General features: G+C 44.4%; 1 protein-coding gene across 3 annotated transcripts in view; it reads left to right on the top strand.

Moving 5' to 3' along the window:
* Nucleotides 1-27,462, top strand: part of LOC110536548 (laminin subunit alpha-1) — a 79,985-nt gene that overhangs the window by 42,299 nt on the left and 10,224 nt on the right. For all 3 annotated transcript variants that reach the window (XM_036934849.2, XM_090189380.1, XM_036934850.2), the window contains exons 16-47: nucleotides 51-178; nucleotides 576-662; nucleotides 1,926-2,137; nucleotides 3,358-3,464; nucleotides 4,576-4,756; nucleotides 5,169-5,305; nucleotides 5,468-5,701; nucleotides 5,857-6,000; nucleotides 8,004-8,183; nucleotides 9,742-9,927; nucleotides 10,121-10,248; nucleotides 10,653-10,773; nucleotides 13,258-13,514; nucleotides 13,843-13,932; nucleotides 14,070-14,263; nucleotides 16,367-16,509; nucleotides 16,667-16,877; nucleotides 17,025-17,181; nucleotides 17,960-18,170; nucleotides 18,452-18,568; nucleotides 18,813-18,976; nucleotides 19,266-19,404; nucleotides 20,178-20,280; nucleotides 22,157-22,273; nucleotides 22,642-22,824; nucleotides 23,474-23,628; nucleotides 23,931-24,074; nucleotides 24,394-24,675; nucleotides 25,065-25,340; nucleotides 25,508-25,652; nucleotides 26,220-26,361; nucleotides 27,094-27,208. In XM_036934849.2, the coding sequence (XP_036790744.2) occupies nucleotides 51-178; nucleotides 576-662; nucleotides 1,926-2,137; nucleotides 3,358-3,464; nucleotides 4,576-4,756; nucleotides 5,169-5,305; nucleotides 5,468-5,701; nucleotides 5,857-6,000; nucleotides 8,004-8,183; nucleotides 9,742-9,927; nucleotides 10,121-10,248; nucleotides 10,653-10,773; nucleotides 13,258-13,514; nucleotides 13,843-13,932; nucleotides 14,070-14,263; nucleotides 16,367-16,509; nucleotides 16,667-16,877; nucleotides 17,025-17,181; nucleotides 17,960-18,170; nucleotides 18,452-18,568; nucleotides 18,813-18,976; nucleotides 19,266-19,404; nucleotides 20,178-20,280; nucleotides 22,157-22,273; nucleotides 22,642-22,824; nucleotides 23,474-23,628; nucleotides 23,931-24,074; nucleotides 24,394-24,675; nucleotides 25,065-25,340; nucleotides 25,508-25,652; nucleotides 26,220-26,361; nucleotides 27,094-27,208 (5,190 nt within the window). The remainder of the gene's footprint in view (nucleotides 1-50; nucleotides 179-575; nucleotides 663-1,925; nucleotides 2,138-3,357; nucleotides 3,465-4,575; nucleotides 4,757-5,168; nucleotides 5,306-5,467; nucleotides 5,702-5,856; nucleotides 6,001-8,003; nucleotides 8,184-9,741; nucleotides 9,928-10,120; nucleotides 10,249-10,652; nucleotides 10,774-13,257; nucleotides 13,515-13,842; nucleotides 13,933-14,069; nucleotides 14,264-16,366; nucleotides 16,510-16,666; nucleotides 16,878-17,024; nucleotides 17,182-17,959; nucleotides 18,171-18,451; nucleotides 18,569-18,812; nucleotides 18,977-19,265; nucleotides 19,405-20,177; nucleotides 20,281-22,156; nucleotides 22,274-22,641; nucleotides 22,825-23,473; nucleotides 23,629-23,930; nucleotides 24,075-24,393; nucleotides 24,676-25,064; nucleotides 25,341-25,507; nucleotides 25,653-26,219; nucleotides 26,362-27,093; nucleotides 27,209-27,462) is intronic.

The following is a 27,462-nucleotide window of genomic DNA, read 5'->3' as shown; positions in this document are numbered from 1 at the left end:
TCAGACCAGAAATGTTTTATCGGGCACTGTCGTCTTAAATCTTTCCCCAGGACTGTACTCACAATACCACTGGGCCCCACTGTGACCAATGCCTCCACGGTTACTATGGCAACCCCTCTGAGGGCACCCCGGAGGACTGCCAGAGATGCGCTTGCCCGCTGACAGTGGCAACGAACAAGTGAGCGACTGTGCCAACATGCCATTCATTCAGATTGTACAATCCCTCTCCATGGCGATAGATGGGTCACATATGTGTGAACACTGGGTGGTGGAGAGTCTGGCTGATATTGGTTGTTGTAGGTTTCATGTCAAAACAGAATGTTTCAACTGTACCAGGTACTGTATTGCTTTTTTTAATGAAAGTCAGGTTAGCTGTTGTGTGAACTGATACCAAGCATAAAATTAGTGCTGGTGTTTCTCAATGTTAGAAGGGGTGGGAGGGGGTGAGATCTCCACTCAGACAATATGAAATGCTTAAAAGTTTTAGAAAAGCCCTAGAAATAGAAAGCTCTTACCAGATAATGTGATGTCATCATTACAGTCCTCCCTGCTCACGCTCCTGTTGTCTTCTTCAGTTTCAGCCCCACCTGTCTCCTGGAGGGCCCTGGGCAGGTGACATGTGACCGGTGTCAGCAGGGCTACACTGGGACTAAGTGTGAGAGGTATGTTGACTAAAGGTTATTTAACCGTACATTCTCAGTTTGACCTTGTCTTCACTTCTTTAACCTCTACTATATAAACAGTTACACAGTGTATTCGGAAAGTATTCAGACCCCTTGACTTTTTCCATATTTTGTTACATGACAGCCTCATTTTACATTTGTTTAAATTTTATTTTATTTTATTCATCAATCTACACACAATACCCCATAACAACGAAGCAAAAACTGGTTTTTAAACATTTTTACAAATGTATAAGAAAATATCACATTTACATCAGTATTCAGACCCTTTACTCAGTACTTTGTTGAAGCCCCTTTGGCAGCGATTACAGCCTTGAGTCTTCTTGGGTATGACGCTACAAGCTTGGCACACCTGTATTTGGGGAGTTTCTCCCATTCTTCTCTGCAGATCCTCTCAATCTCTGTCAGGTTGGAAGGGGAATGTCGCTGCACAGCTATTTTCAGGTCTCTCCAGAGATGTTAGATCGGGTTCAAGTCAGTGCTCTGGCTGGGCCACTCAGTGCTCAAATAAATGCTTCACAGAGTTCAAGTAACAGACACATCTCAACATCAACTGTTCAGAGGAGATTGCGTGAATCAGGCCTTCATGGTCGAATTGCTGCAAAGAAACCACTACTAAAGGACACCAATAAGAAGAAGAGACTTGCTTTGGCCAAGAAATCACCCAACCTCAACCCAATATGACCAGGGGCACCCCCTATTGACTTGGCCTGGGTAGGGGGTGCTCCCTACCCAGCCATGGAGCCCTTCCACCCCCTTAAAGGCATTAAAAAACATTTGAGATAGTTTGGGATGAGTTGGACCGCAGAGTGAAGGAAAAGCAGCCAACAAGTGCTCAGCATATGTGGGAATTCCTTCAAGACTTTTGGAAAAGCATTCCAAGTGAAGCTGGTTGAGAGAATGCCAAGAGTGTGCAAAGCTGTCATCAAGGCAAAGGGTGGCTACTTTGAAGAATCTCAAATATGAAATATATTTTGATTTGTTGAACACTTTTTTGTTTACAACATGATTCCATGTGTTATTTCATAGTTTTGATGTCTTCACGATTATTTTGCAATGTAGAAAATAGTAAAAAATAAGTAAGTAGATGTGTCCAAACTTTTGACTGGTACTGTACTTAATAACAGTTTACATGGGGAAATGATACGTGAAACTCAAGTACAATGCATTAATACTAGTCTCAACCATTTAACTAATAGTTTATTGTATTATTTGTTCATCTTCTAACTTGAACATCTCCAGGTGTGCTAACGGTTACCACGGCGACCCGACGGTGGCAGGCCAGGAGTGCGTGGTGTGTGAGTGTAACGGTAACGTGGACCCCTGGGAGCCGGGCCACTGTGACACCAGCAGCGGTATGTGTCTGAAGTGTCACAGCCACACCAGCGGAGACCAGTGTGAGAGGTGTGAGGACGGCTACTACGGTGACGCCATCACCGCCAAGAACTGCCAGGGTACGAGAGCCATGGTGGTGATGAGGAAGATGATGAAGAGGAGGAGGAGGATGATGAGGATGATTATTGTCCTTTTAGTGGATTCTTCCACAGATCCCCACAAAGTTATATTTACACAACAAGCAACATCCCTTGCCACCATGTACTGAACATACTAGTTAACAGAGATACCAGCATCTATCTAACTGTAGTCTATGATATGTACTGAACCACATCACAGAATGACACAGTGAGAATAGACAGGAAATAGACACTTTTGCACGTTTCTGAGTAGCAGTTAGCAAGTCAGAGGAATGCTGAGTGAAGGACCTGGCCAACCTACCACAGATGAAATCTCAACTTTGACCAACATCTGCTTCCCCCTGTTATGTCTGTTATGGTCTGTTATGGGTCAGGAACCATATTCATTTCAGGGTAGCAGTGCTGATCAGGTCCCACCTTATCCATGTAATCTCATTCATTATGATCTAAAAGGTAAGACTGATCCTAGATCAGCACTCCCTTTCTGAGACGCATTGTGAATACAGACCCAGATATGTTACCCCAGGCATTGTGATGTCAAAGGTCAGGCTAAATCCCTGTTTGAATATGATATGACATGGAGCCTGGCCTCTCAGGGCAGCTTATGAACAGCTTATGAAGTCTTATAACCATCACATGAAGCTGTATAATCCCCTTAGCCTTTGGGTATGGTAATACTGCAGGCTTCTCCTTCCCAGACCTGGTTTTGTGACAATGTCTGCGTTCCACAACATTGACAATACATTTATGTTATGACAATAGGAATGTTGTATTTACAGTAAGATATGTGGATGGATTCAGTCATCACCTAGAATGGAACTTATTTAGCCTTCAAACATGGTCCAAAATATTATGATGGATGTGCAATTTTACTTCAGACGTGTGTGTTTCATTCTCATGAAAGACAACTGTAGAATAGCTCTTTATAATGGAAAGAGGGACATCTAGGGGAACATCGCAATACTGCAAGGCTTGCATACCTTCACCCGTTCAGCCTCATTTCACTAAACTTGCTAAAAATGTCTGCATATTGTTTATACTACATGAAAAACAAACAGTATTCTATCATCATGATGGATCTTTGAGAACTGTGTGAACTCTCACCTCACCGGTATTCTTTTCAACACGAAGAGCATCCTGGTGTGATTGACATGTATGTTACGACTATGTTTTACTTCCTATTTCTCCACTGCGTGTAGCTTGTGGTTGCCATGACAAAGGGTCGTACTCGGGAGTGTGTGACCTGCTCACTGGACAGTGTACCTGCAAACCCAACGTGGTGGGAGAGAAGTGTGACCAGTGTCAGGTATGTAGATTGTATAGCATTCTCTGTGCTCACGCACCAAAGGGCCAAGAGTTTTTCTGGCTATATGGTCGAGTCACGTGGCCTGTCCCTTCTACCCTCCTAGTCTATTTTCCCTGTAACTCCTCCCAACTCTCCACTCCCACACCTCTACATGGAATGAGTATTTGGAATTTGGAAGCAGATACTAAGTTACTAACCCTTACCCAGCTCAGTCCATTGGAACGCTTAGTTATCAGTGGGTGTCCAAGGTCTCCCGCTTATCTCCTTCCTGTGTCCTTCTTCCCACACCCGCCTTCCAATAGAGCCCAGCTGGTCGGAAGGCAGTCCAATGTTTTGGATATATTCATTAACAGGGTCAGCTTATCTATCGCCTCCCTGAGAGAGGGGGGGAAGGAGGGGGACAGAGACATATTTTGTAGATTGTTTTTAGGGCAGTAGCGGGGCTTATTTGCTCGAGGTGGGGGGAGGGGAGCTCTTTGGCTGGGCAGGGGCTGTTCAAATGTAACCAAAACACATGGATTTAAAACACCTAGAGATGCTTATCTTTAGAAAACAGTAGAGAAATCTTGGACTTCTCTCTCTCAATAAGTTGAATTAATTTTGCATTCCAATTGGGGCTATAGATATTGATAAATGGAGATGGAAGAGGGTTGGCAGTTTCTCTCCAATCCCAGAATCAGATGCTCTGGCTGTGGTAAATTCTGACCCAAGGCCTGGCTGTCTGGTTCCTGGTTCTCCATTGGGTCCAACTTGGACTGAGAGTTGACCGTTTTGACAGAGAGGACTGATGGAGACAGATGAGTAATGTAACAGGAGATAGGAAGTACTTCCTGTCTGTTCATGTTTGGTGACAGTGAGACCCCCTGATTGATAGTGACGATGTCATTGGACATGTAGAAGTGTTGCTTCTAACGTCGCTTGGCCTCCGGCTACATGCTCTCTATCAAGGAAACAGACTCACAGTAATTTGCACATTTTATGTCTGGATATACTAGTATTGATGTTTTACAGCTTAATAACATTTGAATGAAAGATCAAGAGTGTTCTCAGAATTATGCTGCTTAGTTGATGAAATTTACTAGGAATTGGTGTTTTCGTCTGTGATTTCCAGGTGGGCTTCCACGGTCTTCTCAGCGGACAGGGGTGCAGAGAATGTGACTGTATCCAGTCAGGATCTGTGTCCGTGGCCTGTGAGGAAGATGGGAGGTGCCAATGCATCCCAGGGGTGGCGGGGGACAAGTGTGACCGCTGTCATCACAGTTACTTTAACTACCAGGGCAGCGGCTGTACACGTAAGGCCACAAACATTACCCAAACTTTACCAGACATGTACATCGGAGTTTCATTCTGATCTGAACTGACCATAATGCTCTCTCCACCCACCCACCCTCTCTCTTTCTCGCTCTCTCTTTCTCTCCATCTATCTCTTTCTCTGTCTCTTCATCTCCATCTCTCTCTTTCTCTCTCTCTTCATCGCCATCTCTCTCTTTCTCTCTCTTCATCTCCATCTCTCTCTTTCTCTGTCTCTTCATCTCTATCTCTCTCTTTCTATGTCTTTTCATCTCCATCTCTCTCTTTCTCTCTTTCTTCATCTCCATCTCTCTTTCTCTCTCTTTTGCCATCTCTCTCTCTCCATCTCTCTCTTTCTTTCGTTCCCCCTCTCAATCGCTCTCCATCTCTCTCTCTCTCTACCCGCCCCATCAGAGTGTGAGTGTGCCCACACCCATGGCAACTGTAACGTGACGACAGGCGAGTGTATCTGTCCTCCCCACACCAGAGGAGAGAAGTGTGATCTGTGTGAGGAAGGTCACTGGGGTCACGACACTGTGACAGGCTGTAAGGTAAAACCTACCTCTCCAACTGGAAATGTAGAAGCCTTTATAAGGCCTACATATACCTTTTTAATGCCTACATAGATGCTTCATAAGTTATAACTGTAACAAGCTAATTCATATAACATAAAAGGTGTTTATTAAAGCTCATCTTTGCCCCTTTGTTCCTAGTCATGTAACTGCAGTGAGATGGGCAGCTATGCCACCGAGTGTGGCATCACCAACGGGCAGTGCCAGTGCCGCTCTGATTTCGCTGGGCAGAACTGTGACCGCTGTGCCATGGGCTACAGGGGCTACCCAGAATGCACGGTGTGCAACTGCAACATAAACGGCACCAGAGAGGAGTTCTGTGATGAGGCACTGGGCGTGTGCAGCTGTGAGGCCCCAGGGAACTGTGTGTGCAAGGTACTTCAACTGTTGGTGAAATTAGTTGAGTAAACAAACAGTAATCGTTCATATGATGGAATATCATATCCGTTATGGCCTATGATAGTGTTGTGTTTTATTGTGTCCGTACTAAGTATGTTGTCTATTTTAATTAATTGGTCTCTGGTTTCCAGGACAATGTGGGTGGAGGTGGCTGTGATGAGTGTAAGAAGGGAACCTTGGGCCTATCTGTTTCTAACCCGGCCGGCTGCAGCCCCTGCTTCTGTTTCGGGGTCTCCTCGGACTGTGAGGAGCTGGGTGGGATGGTCCGGGTGCCGGTGAGTACAATCCACTTATCCAAACCCTCATCATCCTGGGGTTTGTTCAGTGAGTTGAAACATTCAGAACTCTGACGATAGAAATGTGCTGAATAGACCCACTGGTCAGTTCAACGTCTAGTTTGGTTGAGTTTTCAACTAATGTGAATTCAAAGTGAAATCAACAAAAACGTAACCATGTCATTGAATTTAGGTTAAGATTTGGGTGAAAAATAGGACATGCCCTGACGTTGATGACTATTTGCAAATCTAATCAGTTTTCCATGTTGATTCAACGTCATCACATCTATTTTTTAGGTTGAAATAATGCAGGAACAATGTTGATTCAAGCAGTTTTTTACCCAGTGGGGAGCGATCACTCTACACTGTTTGCCCTGACAGATGAATATGTATGTTTGACACAATGCATTTTCCACCTGAATGTTTTATAACGTTGAACCCTCTGGATTTTTATTTTCCATTGTCGAAACGTTTTAAAACGTGTGCCTGCTACTGAATATTACCCTGGTTTCCTGTTTTAGTCCCGCCCATCTGCTTCCTCTTCAGATGGGTGGCTATGCTAACAGGATTGAGAAACTGTCTGACATTGTCTGAAGGTGTTGAGGGGGCTTCATTCCACCACGTCTATATGAAATGATGGCACATTTTTTGAAACAAAATATTCTTTATTCTTTCTAGTCGCTGTCTGGGATTGCAATACCTATGTTTAGTGATACTCTTATATTCTTTATACAACAATACTGTATCATAACTTGGCTTCTATTTGTCTGGTTTATCTCAGAATCATTTTCTCTCTCTTGTTTATAACCTTGTTAGACAAGGAACAACCTGCATATCAAATCTAACAGTGGATCGTGCTTAGAAACTGGAGTTTTTCTGGAAAATGCGTTATTACCAGGAAGATATCATCTATTTCTGAGTTAGAAGCTATTTGGTCAGGTGTAACCAGACGATGATTTGGCTCAGGGGCCTTGTGATTAGAGCGTTGGTGCCAGTAACCGAAAGGTTGCTAGATCGAATCCCAGAGCTGACAAGGTAACAATCTGTCGTTCTGCCCCTGAACAAGGCAGTTTAACCCACTGTTCCTAGGCCAGTTAACCTACTGTTCCTAGGCCAGTTAACCTACTGTTCCTAGGCCAGTTAACCCACTGTTCCTAGGCCAGTTAACCCACTGTTCCTAGGCCAGTTAACCCACTGTTCCTAGGCCAGTTAACCCACTGTTCCTAGGCCAGTTAACCCACTGTTCCTAGGCCAGTTAACCCACTGTTCCTAGGCTGTCATTGTAAATAAGAATTTGTTCTTAACTGACTTGCCTAGTTAAATAAATCAAAATGATAATTCTCCAGCTGTATACTATCTCATCTGTCTGGATGAAGAACAATATCTGTATCCTCATGACTCGCTCAATGCTCCTAATTAGCTTAATTTTAATTGGACACAATAGAGAGGAAATGAAATGCCTAGAAAGATACCCAATAGGATGCCCATCTGTTGTGGCGGCGGCCGCTTAGTGATGCCACGTACGGTGCAAGGACACACGTGCCCTGTGTAGCCCCCCCCCCCCCCCCCCCCCCCCCTGAAAGACCACAGATGTAGCTAGCCGGGTAATCTATTTCCTGGTCATAATTAGTGATAAGAGATGGCACAGCTGAGCTGGCTGTAAATCAGTGGAGGCTGCTGAGGGGAGGTTGGCTCATAACAATGGATGGAACGGAGCGAATGGAATGGCATTGAACACATAGAAACCATGTTGGATGTATTTGATACCATTCCATCAACCTCCTGTGCTGTAGACCTCATCACCTGATGGAGGACAGTAGGAGAAGCAAATATGTCTGCATCTGTGTGTGTGTGTGTGTGTGTGTGTGTGTGTTTGTCTATGCACATACTCGTGTGTGTGTGTGTGTGTGTGTGTGTGTGTGTGTGTGTGTGTGTGTGTGTGTGTGTGTGTGTGTTTGTCTATGCACGTACTCATGTGTTTGTGTGTACCTATCTGCATACAGATCACACTGGGTTCTGACCCAGAGCTGCTGCGTGTGGTCAGTCAGAGTGACCTCCAGGGCAGTGTAGTGGGGGTCTACTACCAGAACCCAGACATGCTGCTAGACACTAGGGACATAGAGACCCCCAGCCTGGCTGGACCCTACTACTGGAGGCTGCCTAAACACTACCAGGGAAACAAGGTGCACTACACCTCACATCACTGTTACCTCATGAAGTGACTACAGTGCCCTCCACTAATATTGGCACCCTTGATAAATATAAGCAAAATGTGCTGTGAAGAAAATGTATTTTCTGTTTATCCTGTTGCTCTTTCATTCAAAATATTCACAAATATTAAACGTTTCATTTAAGTAAAATGATTGGGGGAAAAAGTGAAATAAATATTTTTCTCCGAAACATGTGTGCCACAATTATTGGCACAGCTAGAAATTCTCACGAGTAAAATCTAACTGAAGTATATTTCCATTCATATGTTACATTTTTAAGTTCACCTGAGTGATTAGGAACACTTAAGTGGTAAGCCTTGACTTCCTGTTTCACTGGGGTATAAATATGAGGTGACACACAGACCAAGTTCCCATAATCATCCATCACTATGGGAATGACCCGAGAATACAGTAATGATGTGCGACAAAAGGTTGTTGAGACGCACAAATCAGGAAATGGCCTCAAGAAAATAGCTCAATTGTTGAAAATGCCCATTTCCACTATCAGGGCAATAGTGAAGTTTAAAGCAACTGGAGATGTTAACAATCAGCCCGGGAAGAGAACGTGTGTCTATATTGACACCACGCACTGTGAGGAGGATGGTTCCAATGGACAAAACATATCCAAGGATCACAGCTGGCGAATTGCAGACGTTAGTTGGGTTTTGGGGTCAGAAAGTCTCCAAACTACGATCAGACATCACCTACGTAACCACAAGTTGTTTGGGAGGGTTGCCATAAAAAAGCCTTCGCTGTCATCAAACTCCCAACGGTCCTGGACAACTTGTTAGGATACATGTTATCATGGACTCTTATCAAGTACCAGCAGATATTAAATCAAAACTAGACTGCCTCTGCTAGGAAGCTTAAACTGGGCTGTGGTTGGATCTTCCAGCAGGACAATGATCCAAAGCACACCTCAAAATCAACACAAAAATGGTTCACTGACCTCAGAATCAAGGTTTTTCCGTGGCCATCCCAGTCCCCTCACCTAAACCCCATAGAAAACCTGTGGGATGAGCTGAAGAGGAGAGTCCACAAGTGTGGACCTGGGAATCTGAAGGATCTGGAGAGATTCTGTATGGAGGAATGGTCTCAGATCCCTTGCTGCCATGTGTTCTCCAACCTCATTGGGCGTTATAGGAGAAGACTCTGTTGTCTTGGCAAAGGGAGGTTGCACAAAGTATTGTTTGAAGGGGTGCCAATTGTGGCACACATATATTTGAGAAAAATATTTGTTTTATGCTCATAATTTTCAATTATTTTACTTTAATTGAAGGTTAGATTTTTGTGAATATTTTGAATGAAAGACCAAGAAGATAAACAATAAAGACATTTTGTTTACAGCCCGTTTTGTTCATATTTACCAAGGGTCAGACCTGGATTCCAATAGTATTTGTTTTCTTTCAAATAGCTGCAGTTGACTGAGCTTGCCTGGTGCAATAGAACCAATGGAATAGTCACACAAGTACAAACCCTTTCCATTTGGTACATATAATATCTAAAATATATGCATCCTTTCTCTTTCTAGTTGTTGTCGTATGGAGGGAATCTATCCTACGTGGTGGCGTTCTATGCTATGGACGGGGCCGGCCTGGCCAACTACGAGCCTCAGGTCCTGATGAGGGGGGGTCATCTGGGGAAGCAGGTCATCTACATAGACATGCCTGCCCCTGACAACGGGGTAACAACCCGTCAGGACGTCCCACTGACTGAGGTAAAAAGGAGAAGAAGACCTAAAGCTGGAGTAGTCTGACTATCTGGAGTTCGAACCCACAAGGCCTGCATGCTAAAATAATGTTTTATTCGGCTGAGCTAAAGCCTACAAATCCTACTAATAATTTCATATAATTATAAAAAATGATATATTATAATATAACTAATATAATGCTTTGATTTATCTTGAGCAGCACAAGTGGAAGTATTTCAACTCTGTGTCAGAGAAAGCTGTGAGTCACTCTGACTTCATGGCAGTCCTGAGCCACATCGAGTACATCACCATCAAGGCATCGTATGGTACAGGGCTACAGCAGAGCAGGTTAGAACACACACACACACACACACACACGCATTCACACACAAACACACACACGCACGCACACACACACACACACACACACACACACACACGCATTCATACACACACGCACGCACACACACACACACGCACACACACACAAGCAGTTCGCTACACTCGCATTAACATCTGCTAACCATGTGTATGTGACAAATAAATTTGATTTGATTTCGATTTGACACACACACACACACACACATACACACACACACACACTTATACACACACACATTCATACACACACACATTCATACACACACACACACACACACACACATACATATACACACACACACATACATACTATTTTTGTGTCAGCACGATAACATGACTATCATATCAATATTGTATTTGTCTTTCGTTAGAATATCCAATATCACTATGGATACGGCCCTAGAGGCGGAGCAAGGGTTGGAGGATATGGAGTTGGCGAGTCTGATCGAGATCTGTGAATGTCCAGCTGGCTACGCCGGACTGTCCTGCCAGGTCAGACTGCTTTGAGACAGTTTTTCCACATCTCTCTTGGGGTTGTACAATCGTCTGTGATTTGACAGACATCTTATCTTCTTATCCACAATTTCTTCCCTCAACACCAGTCTTTCTTCCCTCAACACCAGTCTTTCTTCCCTCAACACCAGTCTTTCTTCCCTCAACACCAGTCTTTCTTCCCTCAACACCAGTCTTTCATCCCTCAACACCAGTCTTTCTTCCCTCAACACCAGTCTTTCTTCCCTCAACACCAGTCGTTCTTCCCTCAACACCAGTCTTTCTTCCCTCAACACCAGTCTTTCTTCCCTCAACACCAGTCTTTCTTCCCTCAACACCAGTCTTTCTTCCTCAACACCAGTCTTTCTTCCCTCAACACCAGTCTTTCTTCCCTCGACACCAGTCTTTCTTCCCTCAACACCAGTCTTTCTTCCCTCAACACCAGTCTTTCTTCCTCAACACCAGTCTTTCTTCCTTCAACACCAGTCTTTCTTCCCTCAACACCAGTCTTTCTTCCCTCAACACCAGTCTTTCTTCCTCAACACCAGTCTTTCTTCCCTCAACACCAGTCTTTCTTCCCGTCTTTCTTCCCTCAACACCAGTCTTTCTTCCCTCGACACCAGTCTTTCTTCCCTCGACACCAGTCTTTCTTCCTCAACACCAGTCTTTCTTCCCTCAACACCAGTCTTTCTTCCCTCGACACCAGTCTTTCTTCCCTCAACACCAGTCTTTCTTCCCTCAACACCAGTCTTTCTTCCTCAACACCAGTCTTTCTTCCTTCAACACCAGTCTTTCTTCCCTCAACACCAGTCTTTCTTCCCTCAACACCAGTCTTTCTTCCTCAACACCAGTCTTTCTTCCCTCAACACCAGTCTTTCTTCCCGTCTTTCTTCCCTCAACACCAGTCTTTCTTCCCTCAACACCAGTCTTTCTTCCCTCGACACCAGTCTTTCTTCCCTCAACACCAGTCTTTCTTCCCTCAACACCAGTCTTTCTTCCCTCAACACCAGTCTTTCTTCCCTCAACACCAGTCTTTCTTCCTCAACACCAGTCTTTCTTCCTTCAACACCAGTCTTTCTTCCCTCAACACCAGTCTTTCTTCCCTCAACACCAGTCTTTCTTCCTCAACACCAGTCTTTCTTCCCTCAACACCAGTCTTTCTTCCCGTCTTTCTTCCCTCAACACCAGTCTTTCTTCCCTCGACACCAGTCTTTCTTCCCTCGACACCAGTCTTTCTTCCTCAACACCAGTCTTTCTTCCCTCAACACCAGTCTTTCTTCCCTCGACACCAGTCTTTCTTCCCTCAACACCAGTCTTTCTTCCCTCAACACCAGTCTTCCTTCCATTGTAGCGATAGCATGTCATTTCCATATACACTATTTCCAGGTCTCAGTTGTAAATGAGAACTTGTTCTCAACTGGCCTACCTGGTTAAATAAAGATAAAATAAAAAATAAACAAAAGCATGTGGACACCCCTTCAAATGAGTGGATTCGGCTGTAGAGTTGGCAGTAGAATGGCCTTACTGAAGAACTCAGTGACTTTCAGTTCGTCAAATGTATGCCCCGCTAGAGCTGCCTCGGTCAACTGGAAGTGCTGTTATTGTGAAGTGGAAACGTCTAGGAGCAACAACGGTCTCACAAGCTCACAGAACAGGACCGCCGAGTGCTGAAGCGCGTAGCTTCAGCACCCTTGGTTGCAACAATCACTAATGACTTCAACATTGCCTCTGGAAGCAACATCAGCACAATAACTTTTTTGGGGGGAACTTCATGAAACAGGTTTCCATGGCTGAGCAGCCACACACAAGCATAAGATTACCATGCGCAATGCCAAGTGTTGGCTGGAGTGGTGTAAAGCTGGCCGCCATTGAACTCTGGAGCAGTGGAAACATGTTTTCTGGAGTGATGAATCACGCTCACCATCTGGCAGTCCGACGGACGAATCTGGGTTTGGTGGATGCCAGAAGAACTCTACCTGCCCCAATGCATAGTGCCAACTGTAAAGTTTGGTGGAGGTGGTATAATGGTATGGGGCTGTTTTACATGGTTTGGGCTAGGCCCCTTAGTTCCAGTGAAGGGAAATCTTAATGCTACAGCATCCAATGACAATCTAGACTATTATGTTTTTCCAACTTTGTGGCAACAGTTTCAACATGACAATACCCCATGCACAAAGCGAGGTCCTGACCTTAACCCCATCGAACACCTTTGGGATTAATTGAAAGGCTAGCCAGGCCTACCTCACTAATGCTCTTGTGGCTGAATGGAAACAAGTCCACGCAGCAATGTTCCAACATCTAGTGGAAAGGCTTCCCAGAAGAGTGTAGGCTGTTAGAGCAGCAAAGGGAGATCCCAACTCCCTATTAATGCCCATGATTTTGGAATAAGATGTTCGACAAGCAGGTATCCACATACTTTTGGCCATGTAGTGTATGTTCTGTATTGTGGTGTTGTCCATTGCTGCTAACTTGTGTTGTGTGTAGGAGTGTGCCCCGGGCTACTACCGCCAACCAGTGACTGAGCTGAACAAGCGGGGGAAGAGACCCCTGATCCAGCCCTGCGTGCCCTGCCGTTGTAACAACCACAGCCAGGCCTGTGACCTGGACACAGGAGAATGTCTGGGCTGCCAACACAACACAGCAGGGGAGCACTGTAGCGTGTGTTCCTCGGGGTACTATGGCGACGTGAAAGGCTCAGTCAGGGACTGCTCGCTGTGTGCCTGCCCCCTCAAAGAGAACAGGTACCTGTCTCACTCTCCTCTCAGCCACACCTGTTCTGATAAGTGAGGTGTTCTTGAGTTTAAATGTCTCATTCCACACATAGAGTGTATTTTAAAGAGATTGATACACACATATTGATTACACACTATTGTAAAGAGCACATATCAAATCTCATAAGTAAATGTGTTTTCCTTAGAAGGCTGAAGCTAATTTGGTCTACAGTAGAGTTCAAGCAGGATTCAGTGAGTGTCCTCTGATAATAGAGGTCTTAGCCAGCAGGGGGCAGTGAGGAGATATTGTAGTCTGTATAACACTGTCTGACATAGTGGGTGTATTGTTGTGTGTCAGCTTCAGTCCTACCTGTGCTCTAGAGGGAGTGGTGGGAGACTTCCGCTGCAACGCCTGCAAGCCCGGCTATGAGGGGCGCTACTGTGAGAGGTAAGAGAGAGTACTACAGTGTCGCCTGTTGGATGTCAAGTGTGTCATTACATACCATCAATACAACTCTTAAGACAACCATTTTATTCTCTCTCTATGTGTTTATTTCTTTCTCTCTCTCTCTCCCCCTCTCTCAGGTGTTCAGTGGGTTACTATGGGAACCCGTCTGGTCCAGGAGGGAAGTGTGAAGAGTGTCTGTGTAGTACTGCAGGTTCTCTCCATCCAGCGTGTGACTCTCTGACGGGCCAGTGTGAATGTAAAGCCGGGGTCAGGGGACGCCTGTGTGACCAGTGCGAGGCGAGACACGTCCTGGACGGGGACCAGTGTGTCTGTGAGTATCCTACTCTTTGATTTGTGCAGGGCTTGGACAGACAGACAGTGCATTCGGAAGATATACAGACCCTTCCCCCTTTTCCACATTTCTTACCTTACAGCCATATTCTAAAATGGATGAAATAAATGTTTAAATTAAATGTTTAAATTAAATACATTTCCTCATCAATCTACACACAATACCCCATAATGTCTAAGCAAAAACAGGTTTTTAGAAATGTATAAAAAAATAAAACAACCTTTATAAGTATTAAGACCCTTTCCTAGAAGACTCGAAATTGAGCTCAGGTGCATCCTGTTTCCATTTGATAGGTTTGGTTTCTGAGCTTGAACTATTATTAATCATTAGTTATAAAGAGACATGAGGGCTGCCATAATGAAGCTGGGGAGGGGCTGAGTGCAGGGAACACGGTCACATGTGGCAGTACTGACAAGGGGAGGAACCGTTTAAGGCTCATATCACTCAGCTCCCTGCCTAGCAATAATGATGCACTGTTTAGCGATGAGGAGGAGACTCCACCCAATGTGGGGTATGTATACTACCACGGGTGGAACATGTCTTTGTCTAATGCGGCTGTATTGACCCTCTGGGAAGAATAAACTTGGTTTAAGCTTTCACATTGTCAGTTGAGTTCCTACTCTAATAACAGAACCTAACACATTGATCATCCTTGAGATTTATCTACAACTTGATTGGAGTCCACCTGTGGTAAATTCAATTGAATGGACATGATTTGGAAAGGCACACACCTGTCTATAGAAGGTCCCACAGTTGAGAGTGCATGTCAGAGCAAAAACCAAGCCATGAGGTTGAAGGAACTGTCCGTAGAGCTCCAAGACAGGATTGTGTTAAGGCACAGATCTGGGGTAGGGTACCAAAACATTTCTGCAGCATTGAAGGTCCCCAAGAGCAGACTGGCCTCCATTATTCTTAAATAGAATAATTTGGAACCACCAAGACTCTTCCTAGAGCTGGCCACTCGGCCAAACTGAGCAATCGGGGAAGAAGGTCCATGGTCAGGGAGGTGACTAAAAACCTGATGGTCGCTCTGACAGAGCTCCAGAGTTCCTCTGTGGAGTTGGGAGAACCTTCCAGAAGGACAACCTTCTATGCAGCACTCCACCATTCGGGCCTTTATGGTAGAGTGGCCAGACAGAAGCCGCTCCTCAGTAAAAGGCACATGACAGCCCGCTTGGAGTTTGCCAAAAGGCACCTAAAATACTCTGACCATGAGAAACAAGATTCTCTGGTCTGATGAAACCAAGATTGAACTCTTTGGCCTGAATGCCAGGCATTACGTCTGGAGGAAACCTGGCACCATCCCTACGATGAAGCATGGTGGTGGCAGCATCATGCTAAGGGGTTGGTTTTCAGCGGCTGGGACTGGGAGACTAGTCAGTATTGAGGGAAAGCTGAACGGAGCAAAGTACAGCGAGATCCTTGATGAAAACCTCAGACTGGGGTGAATGTTCACGTTCCATCAAGACAACGACCATTCAACGCAGGAGTGGCTTCGAGTGGCCTGTCTATGAGTGGCCTAGCCAGAGCCCGGACTTGAACCCGATCATACATCTCTAGAGAGACCTGAAAATAGCTGTGCAGCAACACTCCCCATCCAACCTGACAGAGCTTGAGACAATCTGCAGAGAAGAATGGGAGAAACTCCCCAAATACAGGTGTGCCAAGCTTGTAGCATCATACCCAAGAAGACTCTAGGCTGTAATCACTGCCAAAGGTGCTTCAACAAAGTACTGAGTAAAGGGTCTAAATACTGATGTAAATGTGATATTTATTTTTGAATACATTTGAAAACAAATCTAAAAACGTGTTTTTGCTTTGTCATTATGGGCTATTCTGTGTAGATTGATGAGGGGGGAAAAAAACTGTTTCATCCATTTTAGAATAAGACTGTAACATAGCAAAATGTAGAAAATGTCAAGATGTCAAGGGGTCTGAATCATTTTTTAATGCACTGTACACACACACACACACACACACACACACACACACACACACAAACACGCGCGCGCGCGCGCACACACACACACACACAAGTAACTGCAACTTTACAATATGTCCTTGCTCCCCCCCTCCCCTCAGTGTGTGATGATGAGTGTACCAGGGTGCTCCTGGATGACCTGGATGCAGTAGAGTGCTCCTTCCTGTCTGTCAACCTGACCGGGGTCATCCTGTCACCCTACAGCACACTGGTCAACTTGGAGAACGACACACAAGAGGTCAAGGTAAAAGAGGAGTCATATTATACCTCTCTGTCCAGTAGGTTTTGAAATCATCTTTTGAATCCCGTCTCCTGCCTTGTCTTAAGTTAAGAAGTACTCAGTACACATTCAGTGAGAGAAAGACTGTTGTAAAACACTTATGTCGTCATTTCTCTCCTAGATTCTGATGTCTTCGTATAGGAGCCCAGACTATCACCTGACCAGGGATGAGGAGGACATGACAAACCTCACCCAGGACATAGACGGACTGCTACAGAAGGCTATGGGTGTGTCTGCTGATGGAGAGGAAGTGGCCCGGTCCACAGAGAACAGCGTTACCCAGGGGGCCAAGCTTCTGGAGTACATCAACACCATTCAGACTGCTATACAAGGTGCTGCCACAGGACATCATGCTATATGAAAAGGGTTCCATTGCTAATGGGGTCAAAAATGATCCTTGTTGATGCTGCCTACTGTTTTAATTTATGTTTACAAAGGCTGTTAACCTGTAAGCCCTTCCCTCTCTGTGATTGGCTCAGCCCTGGCGGAGCAAGCTGGCCGTCTGAACAGGACAGACAACGTGGAGATGAACGAGGCTAAGAGCAGACGGCTAATGAAGCAGGTGGCGGCCATGTTGGAAACAATCAGAGTGGTCGACTTAGCCCAGGCCAACGCCAGCGTCTCTACAGAACTCTGGTTGGTTAGCCGTATATTTTAAGTAGTCTACCCTTTCTGGATTCAGTCCCATACAACCACCAGCTCTCTGCACTCAGAAGTCAACTGTTAATACCACTTAACTAGAAAAGCTCTGTAGGGTCTAAGTAACACTGTTCCCTGTTATACTACAGTGATTGAGTGTACTGGAACACTGCTCTGGGCTCTATTGGTGTAGTCAAGTTGTATTAGAGTGTAGTTACTAGACTATAGTACATGAATGTGTATTGCTGACTAACCCTCCTGTGTTATGTGTGTACTATAGTTGAAGTGACTGTAGTGTACTGTATTATAACCCTCCTGTGTGTTATGTGTGTACTATAGTTGAAGTGACTGTAGTGTACTGTATTGTAACCCTCCTGTGTGTTATGTGTACTATAGTTGAAGTGATTCTAACCCTCCTGTGTGTTATGTGTGTACTATAGTTGAAGTGACTGTAGTGTACTGTATTGTAACCCTCCTGTGTGTTATGTGTGTACTATAGTTGAAGTGACTGTAGTGTACTGTATTGTAACCCTCCTGTGTGTTATGTGTGTACTATAGTTGAAGTGACTGTAGTGTACTGTATTGTAACCCTCCTGTGTGTTATGTGTACTATAGTTGAAGTGATTCTAACCCTCCTGTGTGTTATGTGTGTACTATAGTTGAAGTGACTGTAGTGTACTGTATTATAACCCTCCTGTGTGTTATGTGTGTACTATAGTTGAAGTGACTGTAGTGTACTGTATTGTAACCCTCCTGTGTGTTATGTGAACTGCAGGGCTGCCGAGGCTCTCCTCCAGAGGGTGCAGAAGCACCTCCAGGAGCCCCAGGGAGTGATAGAGTCCCAGACCCTCAACATCTCCAGCAGTCTGACCCAACAACAACAGCAGCTAGTGGACGCCCAGGCCCTTCTGAACACTGCCAGGGAGAACAACAACCACACACACACCCTGCTTGGCAGCATCAACACCAATCTGCCACAGTACCAGGTCAGGACACTCACATTACTCAAGTACTTTACATGTAGTACAGTTTGTCATTACTGTTGACGTGCAGAAAGGCCAAATTATATCTGGTCATTTTTAGTCACATATAAGCATATAAATGTCAAATGTAGGTTGGTGAAGTTAATTTATTTAGAATTTCACTCATTTTCAAACAACTTAGTTATATAGGGGCTATACAGTTTTTCAGTAGAAGTATTTAGACTGTGTGTGTGTGTGTGTGTGTGTGTGTGTGTGTGTGTGTGTGTGCGTGTGTGCGTGTGTAGGGTCTGAGGCAAAATGTGAGCCGGCTGAACCAGACGGCAGAAACACAACTGGAGGAGACTCAGGACATCCTGGCTGATGCTGTCAATCTGGCAGAGGACATGAGCAACGTCACCTCTGTAAGTCACACCATAACGCCATATTACCACCATATCCATGTCAAATACATGTGTTGTGCGTCAATAACTTTTATTAGTTGATTTAAACGTTATATTTCAAGGTCAGTAGAGGTCAGTAGCGATTGTACAAATTTTTTAGGAAACCTGGCCAGTGTAAAAATATATATAAATAATTTGGGTACATGTAGTTTAGGCAACAGAGTCCATTCTAACTGTTTATTTTGGTTATATGCGACTTGTAAAGCAACTGGAGGGGGCCAAGGAACAGCTGGAGCAGTGGAACCCCATGTTGAGGAAGCATGTGGATGCTCTGGTGATGGAGCTGAGGAAGCAAGAGGCTCTGGAGCTGGTCTACAAGGCTGAGGACCACGCCCAAGAACTGAGCATGAAGGCCCAGGCTCTGCAGAGGTGTGTGTGTGTGTGCCGGCGGGCTGGTGTGTGTGTGTGTGTGTGCCGGCGGGTGGGCTGGTGTGTGTGTGTGTGTGTGTGTGTGTGTGTGTGTGTGTGTGTGTGTGTGTGTGTGTGTGTGTGTGTGTGTGTGTGTGTGTGTGTGTGTGTAAACTTCTACATATGTACCATTTCAAAGGGGTTTTATGGGTATTTCAAAATCCCTCGTCATCACAAACATTAGGCGCTTGAAATAGGACTAAATATCTATATGTAGTACATCAGCCTCACCTTGTCTTCCTGTATGTAGTTCTCTAGCGGAGGTGATGAATACCACTCTGAAAGCCACCAGTGCTGCGCATGCCAACTCTAACATCAGAGTTAACATCCAGCCTGCAGAGGAGATGGCTAACCGAGCCATCCTGACTGCTGCTATGGCCCTCAACATGGTGAGTCGCCGCTCATTTAGTGTCCCTTCACTATTAATATCAGATCATGGAATAACTAGACTGGTCCCAGATCTGTCTGGGCTGTCCTGTCAACTCCTATGGCCGAACACCATAAGAGTTGGAAAGACAGCACAAACAGATCTGGGACCAGGCTAGAGAACTTCTCAACTCAAATCAAATGAAACTTTGATGTGCCAAATACAACAGGTGTAGACCTTACCGTGAAATGCTGACTTACAAACCCTTAACCAACAATGCAGTTCAAGAAAGAGTTAAGAACATATTTACCAAGTAAATTAAAGTAAAGTATTATAAAAAGTAACACAATAAGATAACAATAACGAGGCTATATACAGGGGGTACCAATACCAAGTCAATGTGCGGGGGTCAGGGTTAGTTGAGATAATTTGTATATATAGGTAGGGTGAAGTGACTATGCATAGATAATAAAACAGGGAGTAGCTGCAGTGTAAAAAATAAATGGGGGGAGGGTCAATGTAAATAGTCCGGTGGCCATTTGATTAATTGTTCAGGAGTCTTATGGGTTGGGGGTAGAAGTTGTTAAGGAGCCTTTTGGTCCTAGACTCGGCGCTCCGGTACCGCTTGCCGTGCGGTAGCACAGAGAACCGTCTATGACTTGGGAGACTGGAATCTTTGGCCATTTTTTTTAATACACTGGATATGCAGTGTGCTGGGGGTCAGAAACCTGAAAACGAGTAGTGCCGTAAATAACTGTCTTTCTGTGTGTGTGTGTGTGTGTGTGTTGACTGTAGACGGCCCAGCAAGAGGTGTCACTTACTGATCTGGGATCTGAGGCTGTGCAGTGTAGTGCTAAGATACTGGCTGAGTGTCTGGCCCTGAACAACAGCACTGGGGGTGAGTTGGAGGACGCACACACACACACACACACACACACACACACAAACACACACACACACAGTCTACCCATTCGTCTTGTACCCAACTAACCCATTCAGTGCCATTCAAAATCCTATTTTCTCTAACCCCTAAACCTAACCCGTACCCTTACCCTAACCCGAAAACCTAACCCTAACTCTAAACCTAACCTTAACCCTAACTCTAAACCTAACCCGTACCCTAACCCGAAAACCTAACCTTAACCCTAACTCTAAACTTAACCCGTACCCTTACACTAACCCGAAAACCTAACCTTAACTCTAAACCTAACCCGTACCCTAACCCTAACCCTAGCTCCTAACCCTAAAACTAACCCTAGCTCCTAACCCTAAAACTAACCCTAGCTCCTAACCCTTAATGTAATTCTAACCTTAACACTAATGCTAACCTTACTAACCCTAGCTCCTAACCCTTAATGTAATTCTAACCATAACACTAATGCTAACCTTAACCCTAAACCCCCTAGAAATAGCATTTGACCTTGTGGGGACTAACAAAATGTTCTCAGTTGGTCAAATTTTTGTTTGTTTGCTATTCTTGTGGGGACTTCTGGTCAACACAAGTATAGTTAAACACATCCACACAAACACACACACACACACTAAAGTGGATTCGGAAAGTATTCAGACCCCTTGACTTTATCCACATTTTGTCACATTTTAGCCTTATTCTAAAATGGGTTCAATAGTTTTTTCCCCTCATCCATCTACACAGAATACCCCATAATAACGGAGCAAAAACTGTTTTTTAGAAAGTTTTGCATCATTGTCCTGTTGGAAGAGGAACCTTCGCCCCAGTCTGAGGTCCTGAGCACTGCTCTGGAGCAGGTTTTCATCAAGGATCTCTCTATACTTTACTCCGTTCATCTTTGCCTCAATCCTGACTAGTCTCCCTGCCGCTGAAAAAACATCACCACTACATGATGCCACCACCACCATGCTTCACCGTAGGGATGGTGCCAGGTTTCCTCCAGACGTGATGCTTGGCATTCAGGTTAAAGAGTTGAATCTTGGTTTCACTAGACCAGAGAATCTTATTTCTCATAGTCTGAGAGTCCTTTAGGTGCCTTTTGTCAAACTCCAAGCTGGCTGTCATGTACCTTTTACTGAGGAGTGTCTTCTGTCTGGCAACTTTGCCATAAAGTCCTGATTGGTGGAGTGCTGCAGTGATGGTTGTCCTTCTGGAAGGTTCTCCCATCTCCACAGAGGAACTCTGGAGCTCTGTCAGAGTGACCATCAGGATCTTAGTCACCTCCCTGACTAATGCACTTCTTCCCCGATTGCTCAGTTTGGCAGGGTGGACAGCTCTCGGAAGAGTCTTGGTGGTTCCAAACTTCTTCCATTTAAGAATGATGGAGCCCACTGTGTTCTTGGGGACCTTTAAAGCTATGGACAATTACTTCGACCCCATGGCTTGGTTTTTGCTCTGACATGCACTGTCAACTGTGAGACCTTATATAGACAAGTGTGTGCCTTTCCAAATCATGTCCAATCAATTGAATATACCACAGGTGGACTCCGATCAAGTTGTAGAAACATTTCGAGGGCAATCAATGGAAACAGGATGCAACTGAGCTAAATTTCGAGTCTCATAGCATTGGGGCTAAATATTTATTGTTTTTATCTATTTTAAATTTGTATACATTTGTAAACATTTAGAAAAACCTGTTTTCTCGTTGTTATTATGGTGTATTGTGTGTAGATTGATGACTTTAATTTTTTTAAATTTTAGAATAAGGATGTAACGTAACAAAATGTGGAAAGGGTTAAGGGGTTTAAATATTTTCCGAATGCACTGCATTGTAGTAAACGTGACATGTCTCTGTCTCTCCTAGGTCTCCTCGCTAACATCAGTGATGTGACAGACAGAATGGCCTTGTTGATAAATAACCTTCATAACACCAGCAGACGGATCCCACAGCCAGCCTTCCTGCTCCATAGCCTGCCCAACGGTGAGTGGTGCTGCCAAATGATGCCCTAATAATTGTCCTTTTATGTGTCATTTCTCCTACATCACACTCTAGTACTTTCCTGATCTCTTCCCTGTGTTAAGTCATAAAAACAACAAGTCATTAAGTCATTAAAACCAACAATAACACAATGTTGTACTTTACAACTTTCTGAGCTGCTTTTTCTCACTTGAAAAATGTCTCAAACACTGGATGAAAATAGTAGATATCAACTAATGATTATCACATAAGTCATATATTGAACACTTCATCACAGACTCAAAGACACCCTAAACAGTGGGAAAACAGAGAACAGCATGAAATGTGGTACCTCAGTACATCACTCACATTGACTGTGCTGCCCCCTGTAGGCACCAGTGAGCAGGTGCTGGAGGCCAAAGAGCAGGCTGCCATGGCCAACTCCTCCCTGCAGAGGGCACTGGAGTACCTGGAGGAGCTCAGGGTCAGACTGGAGGAGTCCAGCAAGGCAGTGGCCCAGGCCAAAATCAGCGTCTCCAACACAAACCAGCTGTTCTCTGACTCACACTCAACCGGTGGGGCTAACATATACTTCTGACAACCAAATATGGTTCTAGCTAGATTATAGCTAGCAGCTTTGTCATGCCAGTGTGTTCTACAGTGTTTTTCACCTTTGCTTCCACCCTTTCCACAATAAATCTAGAATCCGGAGTTGAAACAATAACAAAGCAAAAACCTTGCCTCTATTTTGGTAAAAATCTGAAGGAGGAGGCTTGAGAAAGGTAACCACAGGACAAATTCATAGACAGAGCTATGGATGCAAGGACTGACCATCCATGATATACAGTGTTTGTTTACATTTATAAATGTTGTTTTACAAACATTGGAGTAAAACAAGCTGATAGTTAGCGACTTGATGGGGTGTGACAGTTGAACTATGCTCAGGAGGCATTTACAAGTTATATTCTTCAAGATGCAATGGTATATAATCATTCATTTATAAGTCCAAAAATGTATGTAGCATCTAAGGACTCCAGCTTTCAACCACACCACATTAGAAGCCAAGTAGTGTCCCAAATACCTGTTTAATGTTAGTCAAATGTTATTACCATGTTATCGTGACATATCAATTACAGGCTCATTTCTAGACATATTATGTGACTGACATAGATGAGTAAGATGACATTAGCATTACTAACCTGTCCTATCTGTTGTCCCTCTTAGCCAGGACTGCTGAGTCTAAGCTGAATGAGGCAGAGAGTCGTACCGAGAGGCTGTATGACCGTCTTAAACCCCTGAAGACCCTGCGGGAAAACCTGAGCAGAAACCTGTCTGAGATCAGAGAGATGATCAACCAGGCCCGCAAACAGGCTGCCTCGGTTCGTCACTGCTGCTGGACTACACACACAGACTCAAAACACACACGCACACACTGTACACCAGGGATCATCAACTAGAGGAGCGGGTCTTGCATACATTTGAATGTCTCAGATTTACAAAATTACAATCACGTGTCTCAGATTTCCTGGTGTCCAACTATTTGATTTTTACTCCGAAAACTTGGGGTGGCCAAATAGAACCACCATCCCGCGGGCCGCCATTTGGGAACCCTGCTGCACATGGACCAACACACTCTGTCCTCAACTGACATACTGATATTGTCCTTTTCTCGCCGATACAGATCAAGGTGTCAGTGCTGGCAGACAAAGACTGTGTGAGGGCCTACAAGCCTGAGATGTCCTCCAGTAACTTCAACACTCTAACTATGACCGTCAAGACCAGCGAGCCTGACAACCTGCTCTTCTATATGGGCAGCAGCTCCAGCGTGAGTCCCCCACCGAAAGTACCTCGTAATGATTACCCATAAGTCTGTTTTAAACTAAAGTCTATATAATCTACATTCAACCAGAGAGTTATAAATAATCTATAAACTACCCTTCATAAACCCTTTATAATGTATGTCAATGTTACTGCTATAACTACATGTGTAAAGTAACACTTTTTGGTTACTACATGATCCATACGTGTTATTTCATAGTTTTGATATCTTCGCTATTATTCTACAATGTAGAAAATAGTACAAATAAAGAAAAACCTTTGAATGATTAGGTTTGTCCCAACGTTTGACTGGTGCTGTATATCAGGTGGACTTCATGGCAGTGGAGATGCATCGTGGCAAGGTGGGGTTCTTGTGGGATGCGGGTTCAGGCCACGCCAAACTGGAGTACCCCGACATCCAGATCAACAACAATAAGTGGCATCGCATCAACGCCACACGCTTTGGGAAGCACGGCACGCTGTCAGTCCACCAGCTGGAGTCAGACCCCCTGCCCGCGGTCAAGACCACCTCACCACGCTCTGCTACGATCCTGGATGTCAACAAGTTTACCCTCATATTTGTTGGTGGCCTGGGACGCCAGATCAAGGTACAGTCACACCTGGCTGGGTCATTTTCACTCAGACACGGTTCCAGCCACCACCTTGGGTCCTTGAGAGCTTGAACTGGTTCAATTCAAGTTACATCCATAACCACAAATCACTATAAAAAAGATGTTCTAGTCCTTGTATTAGTGGACCGGTATAGCCCCCTCGACAAAACATTCTCAGCACCCTTACACCATTGGCGAAAGAATCGCTGCACCCTCACCCCCAAAACATCTTCCTACACCTATGGTTACGTCAACAACGCGTATCATTCTGTATTCTCCCCCAATAAAACTTTTAAAAAACATTCAAGTCGCTTGACACAAAATTACAAAGGACATGCAAAGCACTGAGATAATCTGAAACCATTTATTCAATCTCTTTTACACAGAAGTCCTCCGCAGTGAAGATGACCCAGTTCAAGGGCTGTATGGGGGAGGCGTCGCTCAACGAGAAGAACATCGGGCTGTGGAACTATGCCGAGAGGGAGGGCCAGTGTCGCGGCTGCTTCATGAGTCCGCAGACGGAGGAGACGTCCTTCCACTTTGATGGCAGTGGCTACTCGGTTGTAGAGAAACCCCTCCGCTCCACCTCCACCTCCATCGTCATGCTGTTCAAGACCCTCTCCCCCAACGGCCTGCTGCTCTACCTGGCCTCCAATGCCACGGTACGCCCCCTGCTGGCCCACACACACACTACAACCACACTGAACAGTCTGTATTTGTTTTCTAGATGTACATACTGTAGTGGAAAGCTATCGTCCTCTGCTGTGGCAAGTCAAATGACCTTCTGGGGACTATAAAGATTGACTGATGTATTTACTTGTTATTTCAGAGGGACTTCCTGTCCATTGAGCTGGTGGAGGGCCAAGTGCATCTAACCTTTGAACTTGGCTCTGGTCCTCTGACCCTCTCCTCCAACAAAGCCTATAACACTGGCAGCTGGTACAAGATCACCCTGCAGAGGAACAAACGCAAAGGTCATAGTTCATAGGTTATAGGCTAAGAGTTATATAGGGTATAGTCGGGCAACCACAATTTTCTGGGTCACAGTCAGCTTTTTTCCCCTGGAGCTTTATTGAGACTGTGTATATCCCTATTATTTTGTAGTGGTTGTCCTGGAGAAATGCCTATAGTATGTATGTAACCAGACCTGGGTTCAAATACTATTTAAAATATCTAAATTACTTTCACATACATTCAAAGTAAGTATTCAGATATCTTTTATTTGAAAAGACAAGTAGGAAATACACATGGAAAGTATTTGAAAATACTCAAATACACTGACTCAAACACACTGCCATCCATTTAACCCAGGTATTTGGAAATAGTATTTGAAATAATTATTTGAAAATACACTATTTTGTTTTTACAAATAACGATTCAAATACTCAAATAAAAGCACATGTTTCAGGCACGGCTGTGTATTTGAAAATACTCAAATACACAGAAAAAAGTATTTTAAATAAGCAGATACTTAAATATACATGTATTTGAAACCAGGTCTGATGTAAAGTAAACTGTTGTATTTCTTTCCATCCTCCCAGCTTATATATCTGTGATGGCTGCAGACAACTCATCAGACAAAGAGATTATAGAGGCAGAGTCTCCTGGGTCCGCCTCTGATCTCAACCGCTCCGACCTGGACCCAATCTACATCGGGGGACTGCCCATGTCTCGACCTATCAGGTACTGGAAGTACTTTGGCGCATACTTCACCTACCTGCTAAATACTCCTAGTTGATATGCAATTGTGTTGCTGTGATTCATATATTTTTGGTGTAGCTTCTTAAGGTTACTGTATGCTTCTCAGTCTAAACAGTTTGCATATATATTATCATAAAATGTATTGACGTTTTTGTTTATTTTGGTGTTGGGTAGCATTCAGCAGGGGATTTTTCGGCTGTTTGAGCACCTACATTTTTTTCTTGGGGCTTGTTGAGGTTCGGTAGCCAAAGTCTATGCCCCTTCGTCAGTGATTGGTCAACAGTAAGGATTCTTCAATGAAGTGTATGTTGTCATTCAATGACAAATGACTAGTTTTCATGCACATTTTCTCACTTGAGATATACTGCACCAGACATCTTAGTTGAATGTAAGACCTCGGCAAAAATGTCAAAGTGAAATAAACATTTCTTGAGTTATCTTAGATTAATTCAGACTATTTTGAGGGAGTGTACTTGTTGCTACGGCATGTCAAGAAGGACAAACAGTAATATTGCGGCTTTTAAGGGAGTTTGCAAGGCACAGACGTTCACATTGCCTAGCCAAGATCTGCTAGGATCAAAGCTAGTATTTGGATGCCTTTAGTCTTCTGCATAATGTCAATATTGAGCTTAGTGTTTGAGTTGTTGTATTTAATTTTTTTCTACATTAAGTAAATTAACATAAGGTAAATTGTGAATTGAATTATCTTTGCAGGAGACAAGTAGTAGCACGGTCCTATGTGGGCTGCATCAAAAACATGGAGATCGCCCGCTCCAACTTTGACCTTCTCCGAGACTCCTATGGTGTCAAGAAAGGCTGTGTGTTAGAGGTAAGAAAGACTGTGTGTTAGAGGTAAGAAAGACTGTGTGTTAGAGGTAAGAAAGGCTGTGTTAGAGGTAAGAAAGGCTGTGTGTTAGAGGTAAGAAAGGCTGTGTGTTAGAGGTAACAATGGCTGTGTGTTAGACGTAAGAAAGGCTGTGTGTTAGAGGTAACAATGGCTGTGTGTTAGAGGTAACAATGGCTGTGTGTTAGAGGCTAGAAAGGCTGTGTGTTAGAGGCTAGAGAACTGAAAGTAAAGAACCT

This window comes from Oncorhynchus mykiss, chromosome 11 (genome assembly GCF_057628025.1).
Source record: "Oncorhynchus mykiss isolate SJ-2025 chromosome 11, ASM5762802v1, whole genome shotgun sequence".
Lineage (NCBI taxonomy): Eukaryota > Metazoa > Chordata > Actinopteri > Salmoniformes > Salmonidae > Oncorhynchus > Oncorhynchus mykiss.
The sequence above is the reverse complement of the archived record's forward strand: the minus strand, read 5'-3'. Positions and strand labels throughout refer to the sequence as shown.